Genomic DNA, 9,091 nt, shown 5'->3' on the forward strand with positions numbered 1-9,091 from the left:
CGCGTGGAAGAGAGGGCGACAGTGGAGGATGTGGCCAACCACTGGTGGGTGAACTGGGGTTACGACGAGGGCCTGTGTGACTGCCCCTCGCCCCCGCACCAAGACTGCCCCTCGCCAATGCTGGCCCGCTACATCGACTGGCAGAATCGGATCACCGCCGCCAACGCCACGTCCGTGGGTCCCGTGTGTCAGCTGTCCGGCGGCTCCTCCTCCTCCTCCTCCTCCTCCTCCCAGCCGTCCCAACCCTCTCCACGCCTCTTCTCCTTCAGCTTCCCCCTGAAGGGCGAGCGGGGGGGTTCGGCGGGGAGGATGCGCTGGGCGGCGTCGAGCCTCAGGAAGTCACGCAAGGAGAATGCCGTCCCCCGGACGCCGCCCGGAGCTGCGTGCTGCGTTCCCGGCGGCGGCACGGCGCCCGGCGGCGGCACGGTGCCCGCCGCCGGCACGGCGCCCGCCGCCGGCACATCTTCCTCGGCGGCGGAGCGAAGGAAGCCCAAGGGCATTCTCAAGGCCCAGAGGAGTTTGGACTCGGCCCTTCTCCTGCCTTCCAACGCTCCGTCCCGGCCCGGCAGCAACGCCGGCCCACAGCCCTGCGAGCGGGGGAACGCAGGGCCGGCCGGCGGGGACACTGAAGCCCCGCCCCCCCCCGGCCTGCCCGCTCCCGCTGCACTCAGACAACCCGCGTTCAAAACGCCACAGAAGGGGATCCTCAAGAACCTGTGCACCAGGGAGCGCGGCTACGTCCCGCCCCCGGAGAGACGGGCCAACGCCGTGGGAACGGGAGGAGGAGGAGCGGGAGGAGGAGGCGTGGCCTGTTTCCCCGGCGACACGCTCTCCCGCGACCACCCGGCGCACGAGGTCGCCGCCGCGCGCACCGAGGCCGTCCGCAGAAGGGGGGGTATTCTGAAGCGCAACGGCAAGTTCTCCCGCAGCCTGGACCTGCCCGACGAGCCGCGGCCGAGCCGCTCCGGCCCGCCCGTGTTCCCGGAGGTCCTCCAGCGACTGCTCCGGGAGGCGGGGGACGCCGGGAGGGGCCGGGGCTCCCTCAGCAGACCCTCCAGCGCCGCGAGCGAGGACAGCCTCTTCTCCTCCGACTCTTTCGACCTGCTGGACCTCAGCGTCCAGTCGCATCGCAGGATGATCTTCTCCGGGGGAGTGCGGCGGAGCGCCTGCAGCTCTGAGGAGGACCTGGGAGGGCTGAGGGGCGAGACGGGAGCGCCGGGGGCGCCGGGAGCGTCGGGAGCGTCGGGAGCGTCGGGAGCGTCGGTGGCGGCGGCCGGGTGTCCGGAGCAGGGTGACGAGGAAGAGGGGAGGAGGGAGGTGCGATGGTGAGAACACAGAATGAGGCCGTGATGCCAAACACTTGGGCCAAAGGCCACCTATTAAAATAAAACAACTTTTCAGGATTTCTTGAATTTGTAATCAGTGTGGTGTATAGGTACTGACACACTCTTCCAACTGCTTACTAGTAAGCCAGTAAGTGATTTTGGGATTTCAAACCCACAATTGTATTGTGAACCTACAACAGAATTTGACTTTGGTTAAAATGTACTTGACCACTAAATGTTGCTTACATTGAACCGGTGCAGGTTTTATTAGTAGAGGTACATTGTTTGACTGTTTTCCATTAAGCATAAATCTACACAATTTATAGACAATCTTTCTGAGGAAGAAACTAACTATGCTAATTAAGACATTAACTTTTATTATTATAGGAAAACCCTAACATTTTCAAAAATGTAATTATTAAATCTATTGTCAGAGTCCTCAACTTCTTGTCAAGTCAACTTTATGATCATGTTTGTGCCAATGGCCGGTCAAAAGGAGATAGTATAAAGGGATATAAACAACAGTTACTTAGAACTGATTGTGGCTAACAACAATAATACGATACTGATTCACAATATCTATTGTGATGATAAATAAAGTTCAGCTGTAATTTTGTAAAATATATCTTTTAGAATCTTTGTATTGTATGGTATTGTACATAGTTGCTCATTTGCACCAAACACTGTGTTGAATGCAGATGGATCACATTTTCTTTCACTATGTTGCCAGTATTGCTGCTGTGAAAAAGCGGGAATTTGTTTAAATAATCTTGTCCTCCAAGTGGTGAATTAGAATTTGTATTTTATTCGTTTTTTGTAATAAACACAATTATTACAGTAGAATAAATGAACTATTTGAAACTGAATCCATTTCATTTTATATACTGTTGGTCATTTGAGGATTTAAAAGCTTGCGTAAGCATCAGAGTCTGAGTGTGTTATTTTAAGCTGTGTGTACTACGTCAGCTAAATGAAAAAAAACTTTGACAAATTGACCAAGGCATTAAAACCATTATGGTAATTCTGATAAATAACAATGACATATTCCTTTCTAATAATTACCTTTATTATTTTCTTCATTAAACCAAAAAAATGTTGGTTGTGTACAACATGGACATAGAGACAATATTGTTTTTGAACTCTGCTGGGCAATTAATTTGATTATCGACAGCACCCTGCTTCTTCCCAAACAAAGCAAAACTGTTTGTGTGTGTGTGTGTGTGCAGTTCTGTGTGTGTGTGTGTGTGTGTGTGTGTGTGCGTGCGTGCGTGTGTGTGTGTGATTGATTGTTACTTCAACATCAAACTTCAAACCCTTTTTAACTTTGTCGCCATTGTTGACTCCAAACTCAGTTCTTGTTGTTTGTACATTATGCATCAAGGCTCATGAGGAGGTTCTGTTTAGATGGTTGGAACTTTGGTATGGACTAAAACCTGCTCAAACAGCCTCTGCCACCCATTCAAAGGGATTTGGATTCGGAGATGTTCTCTTGTTTTTAACTGCAAGGTATTCCTCCGATTCATTTTCTTCAACAAAAATGAGGAGGAAAAATGTGTGATGATTATGGCTCATATCAGAAAAGTGTTTAGTGTTGGAAGGCAGAGTTCAGTTCTTCTGTTGTATGGTAAGAAAAGTATCTTTAATACATACTTAGGGTTAGGGTTATTAATACTTATTATCATTAAAGTTGTAATATCTTTAAACAAATATATATATTAATAAATTCTGTTGTATTCCGTATTTAAGTTCATATTAAAAGTACATACATATAAATATATAGTATATACAATTATAGTCAGTAACTGCTTCATATCGGTTCACATGAGCAGCTTTATTTTTCATTAAAAGAAAACAGCTGATCTAGTTACGCAACACAAGAGCCAACATCGCCCTCTTGTGGCCGTTCTTATACATCTTCTTTCGTTTCCGTTTGATATTACCATACAAGGGCGCAGATCTCATTACAACTTAAATTATGGAGAGACAAACCCTGCGTGCCGACACCTACTAGGTACTACCATATACCTATACTAGGTACTACCATACTATATATTATGCCAGAAAAAAATCCAACAGCACCTTTAAACTAGAAAATGCATTTCCTGCAGAAAATATTTTTAAACTTGCTCGGCTCTACGCTGACAGCGGGGTTGCAAGATTGGCGGTTTTCCTGCATAACAAGAGAGAATGTGCTCTTTGGATAGACTTATTCTTGTAAACTTATTCTTTAATAGTTTCCATGTTATGTGACCCAGTGTCTCCACTTTATTCCAGAAAATAGCACACAGTCACACAAGTCTTAATTTTCCTCTCAAAGTGCACCAGATTGATGCATTCCAGGTTAAAAGGTACCGAATTTTCTTCCGGGGGAGCATGCCCCCGGACCCCGCTAAGGACCGGGTTCCCTCCACAGTTTCACAAAATTCTGTGGGAAACACTGCTTCAGGGAGGACATATTATTAAACAGGCATACTTATTTATGACTGGATTTATAGCTTTTGATACTTTGCGGTAAAAATGGCTCTCCTGTTGACGTCGTCCTGTCAGTGCGGCTCTCCTGAAAAAAATAGTGAATACCACTGATCTAGGGTCTGAGTGGAGCGTCGAGGATATTACATAACTGAATGTTGTGTGCAAGAAATGTGATGCTCTGTTTTGGTCTCAAACTCAGTGACAATCGCATTTAGACCTACCATAATAAATTAAAGCCCTAGGGAGAAATCGCCTGATTAGTTGATTCTGCACCCCCAGTTTAAAATTAATTACGGCACCGCTGCATGAGCTAAAATAACCCTCAAAATAGTCATGCATAAAATGATCTTACATTTATTTAGTACATCAACCTTAAATATTATTACAAGAACTTAAAGATCCCATGGCATGAAAATGTCCTTTTACGAGGTTTTCTAACATTAATATGAGTTCCCCTAGCCTGAATATGGTCCCCCAGTAGCTAGAAATGGTGTTAGGTGTAAAACAAGCACTAGGTATTCTGCTCTGCCTTTGAAAAAACAAAGCTCAGAAGCGCCAATTGGAATTTTTTCCCTGTATGTCGTGATACGGGGAAATGTAACCTTCCCTTCTCTGCTTTGCCCGCCCAGAGAATTTGGCCTACCAATGAGAGAATGAGCTACGACTGTCGTACACTTCTTTGTTATTTGGATAACCGTTCCGCTGTTGGTGTTATGGCGAATAACAGGTCGGGTTCTCTGACGTCTCTGGTTTTTCCACAACGAGACTCGTAGTGGGGGTTATCTCTGCCATGGTTAAGAAGGAATTGGGGGAAAGGAACTTTGGCTTTGCCTCCCTGAAGTACATGAACCGTGAGGCACCACCACCGCGAGGCGGTGGGGCCTCATCAGCGGGCAGTGGGGCTCCGACGGGAGACAATCGCAGGGAACAATCCCTTTCTCCTCCATGTCGTGGTTCAGTCTACTTCAGATTGAAGTGGAAGTGGAAGAACCAGAGACGTCGGAGAACCCGACGCAGTCGTTTGAGATTCATAATATCGTCTGGAGGTGCACAGAGCTTTTGGCCGTGATAATATGTTTTATATGATATCTATGTATAATATGATAATATTTAGATATAGAGCTCCAGGACTGTAACACAAGTGTTGTGCACTTCTTTGTTATTTGGATAACCGTTCTGCTGTTGGTGTTATGCCGCATAACACGTCGGGTTCTCTGATGTCTCTGGTATTTCGAGACTCGTAGTGGGGGGTCACCGCCCACTTCGAGACTCGTAGTGGGGGTTATCTCAGCCATGGTTGAGAAAATGCCTCTTTTTTGAACTCTGGCTTTGACTCCCTGAAGTACATGAACCGTGACAAGGAGAAGAAAGGGATTGTTGCCTGCGATTGTCTCCCGCCGGAGCCCTGCTGCCTGCTGCCCGTCGCCGTGAGGCACCACCACCGTGAGGCACCACCGAGGCATGAGGCACGCTGCCCGCTTCCGAGGTGGTGGTGCCTCGTCAGCGGCCAGTGGGGCTCCGGCGGGAGACAACGCGGGAAAAAATCCCTTTCTCCTCCATGTTGTGGTTCAGTCTACTTCAGATTGATGTGGAAGTGGAAGAACCAGAGACGTCGGAGAACCCGACGCAGTCGTTTGAGATTCATAATATTGTCTGGAGGCGCACACAGCTTTTGGCCGTGATAATATGTATTATAGGATAAAGATATCTATGTATAATATGATATTATTTAGATATAGAGCTCCAGGCCTCCCGCCGGAGCACCCGGAGTGTTCTAGAATATTTACAGAACACGGCCAAGGGCTGTGTGCGCCTCGCCATTGCGATACATCCACTGTAAACAGAGGGCATGGCACCGTGGCCAAAAAGCTACTCAGGGCCACACCCTAAGCCTCCTCCTTGACCCGCCTCCTCATTTGCATTAAAGCTACAGACACCGAAACAGAGCGTTTGGGGAAAGCTCAATGTGCGACTGGCTTGTAGTGGCTGAATGTAACCATGACTGAATTTCGGGAACGTCTTCAAATATAGGTTAGGGGCCCACTAATACCTATATTAAAGCATCCACAAAGTAGCATGCCATGGGACCTTTAAAGAACATAAACCGGAGAACTACGGACAGTCAACACCAGCTAATACGAATCAAATCTCCTGACAACTAGCGCAGAGGTTTGAGTGAAAGGTCGATGGACCTCCCTCGCCCCTAATTACTATTGGATAGTAATACTAGTATTAATACCACCTAATAATAACATTATTGGGTCAAATCGAAACGTCAACCTCAAATCTAGTGGTTTTGATTGATGTTTGCAAAAATATTTTGAATAACCCGCCAGTTTTTTTCAAAACCAGCCCAAATTGTATGTACCCGCCCAATGCTCATTTTTCCAGCCTAACATGATTAAAAGTATCCCAATTGGCCCAAGAGGCTGAGGTTCCACATTCGACACAGTGAAACTAGTTATTAGTGTTCTGACCCATATCCCTTTATTCAAACCGGTTCTCTCTCTGAGATCAATGACTCTTTCACAGCAGGAACCTGGAAACCCTGAACTTGGACTGGAAATAGATACATTTAGAATACATAAATACAGTGAGGATATATGACCAATAATCCTTAAGAAAACATGACATTGAGCAAACTGTACCTTAGCTTCTCCGTGATGAAAACGTGTCCTGCCTGTGTCGTATGAGAATATAAAAGCACAAAGGAAAAACACAAAGTAAGTGTTCAGAACCGAGACAGAACATAAACACGGTTCTAAAGGTTCTGAGAGAAAAGATTGAGCTGCTGGGCTCCTCAGTGTGGAAGACAGATCAAATGAGTCAGGAGGCTTTGAACAACAGCTAACTATGTAGAGGGCAGAACACAGACCTGGTGCTGAGTAAGGGCATTAAAACCATCAATCCCTTTTTGGGTGGTACAGGTTTACCTGTACCACACAGGATACTAGCTCAGTAGAAATATAATTACACAGGATACTAGCTCAGTATGAATATAATTACACAGGATACTAGTTCAGTATGAATATAATTACACAGGAAACTAGCTCATTATGAATATAATTACACAGTATGCTAGCTCAGTATGCATATTATTATACAGGATACTAGTTCAGTATGAATATAATTACACAGTATACTAGCTCAGTATGAATATAATTACACAGGATACTAGTTCAGTATGAATATAATTACACAGGATACTAGTTCAGTATGAATATAATTACACAGGATACTAGCTCAGTATGAATATAATTACACAGGATATTAGTTCAGTATGAATATAACTACACAGGATACTAGCTCATTATGAATAGCTTCCATCCAGTGCCCTTGAGATGGAGAGGTGACGGCCTGTGGCCCCATCTGACAGTGGCTTCTCATTGCATTGACACATTGACGTACGTAAAAGTTTGACCAGAAGCTGTGTTTGTGTGTGTGTGTGTGTGTGTCTGTGTGTCCTGACATGCATTGAAAAAGTTTCACCAGCCATCGCTCAGCACCAAGGACAGTTCCCGCTCCAGTGTCAGCCCCCTCAGACAAGGCTACAATAACCACCAGGGGAAAATGATGGACAAGAGAAAATGATGGAAAGTGTGGCAATCCCGTCCACCGCTGCTTAGCTTGTACTGTGGACATTGTGCTGCAGCATTGATACTGGTTCAGGCCGGAGCAAGGCTTAGAAAGTCCTTCACTTTTAAGCTGTCCGTTACAACCCTTCAGACATATGGCGGGTTTAAGCAGCCTCACCTGGCCGAGTCCGATTGGACTCTGGGGAATGGGTGAGGCTGCACAACTGTTGCGCATTGAGAAATCATAGTGCGACAGGTTAAACCAGCCATCTCCACACACACCTGCATGGGGGAGAAAAGGCACCTTGCAACAGCTGGTCTCAATTATCCACGGAGGGGCATGTTTGTGTGTGTGCCATGACGGCGGGGGGGCTGAGACCACTGGCGCCAGAAAGAGAGCAACAGGTCAGGGAGGATGAAGATTATAAAAATACTAGCAGGCAGTTGGCTTGGTCCTACCGCTCTGTAGTGTTTGTTTCTGGTCTCCCCTAAGAGAATCACTGCCAAAGGATGTGGAAGTGTGTGTGTGTCCCTACATCCTGTATGATGGTCTTCCTGGTTGAAAAGACCAACAAAACTCCTCCCTCCTGGTAAATGAACCAGAATAGCTCAAATTATGATAAGCATATATGAGCAGATTAAAGACCACAGATAATAAAACAAATAGAGGTTCATTATAGACCAACGAATCTACAAACCTTTTTTTCACTTTCACACTAAACTACTTAAAAACATTTGAATACATATGAACGTATACTTTACGAGTTATTTCTACATAGGAAACGTTTAACAGGTGACCGCGGTTATTCTTGGAGAAATGCTTGAAGTCATTCTGCCCTCTGGTGGTTACAAAGGAAACATTTAGACACTGAGGACAAAGCTGTTTATTTATTTTTCACCATTTATCACAAAGTTTGCCCCAGCCTCTGTCTATCTTTTGAATATATATTTTTCAGTTGACTTTTATTTTCACAGATTAGCAAAACAGCAAGCAATCTTCTAAACACTATTCCTGAGCCCGTAATACAACCTTATATAATATATCTTTGAAAAGAGCAGTAAACATGAACGTAGACAGAATATATATTTATCTTCAACCCACACACACACACACACACGCTGGGGAAGAAAATGTACTAAGCACTGTGGTATGTATACCTTATTAACCCAAACAAAGAACAAATCTACCGAAAATTATTATTATCATTATTATAATTGTTATTATTACAATTAGTATTATTATTAAGGAAGAGGTTCAAACTTTGAAAATGAAAAAGAAAATTTCAACAAAATAAATTTTGAATGCACTACAAGAAAACCATGAACAAAGATTAGACTATTCATTATGGTGTCTGTAGCCTGCTTTGATTCTGGTCATTCATTGCCTGGACTAAATCATTGCAGCAATAGCTGCATATAGGATTCAAGAAACCTCTGAGAGAGATGAGATTGAACATATATGAAGTTAAAACCCACTGCATACAAATACACACATTCAAGTGTGATTAATTGATTGGACAGACTTATTACAGGCTTGCGACCTAGAGATACTGGATTTCCTTGTTTTTTCTGCCTAACCCTGCTAACAAATATGACAGTTAATGGTTAAAATAATATATAATTAAGATATTAATTAAGATAACAAATCATTGGCCCACCCTATCCTTTATGTAAAAATCAAATCAATCAAGAAACACTTAAAATAGTGTTTGCATGAAA

At 44.8% G+C, this 9,091-nt stretch overlaps 1 protein-coding gene across 1 annotated transcript in view; it reads left to right on the forward strand.

The window, feature by feature from the left end:
- LOC307079749 (NUAK family SNF1-like kinase 1) overlaps positions 1 to 1,329 on the forward strand; it is a gene marked incomplete at both ends in the record, with an annotated part of 11,564 nt that extends 10,235 nt beyond the window's left edge. Inside the window, one exon of the mRNA XM_079742256.1 lies at positions 1 to 1,329. This exon is cut by the window's left edge and continues 35 nt beyond it. Coding sequence (XP_079598382.1) covers positions 1 to 1,329 — 1,329 coding nt within the window.
- Between the last annotated feature and the right edge of the window lie 7,762 nt (positions 1,330 to 9,091).

The sequence above is a fragment of the Pollachius pollachius genome, assembly GCF_949987615.1.
Source record: "Pollachius pollachius genome assembly, chromosome: 8".
In the NCBI taxonomy this organism is placed as follows: Eukaryota; Metazoa; Chordata; class Actinopteri; order Gadiformes; family Gadidae; genus Pollachius; species Pollachius pollachius.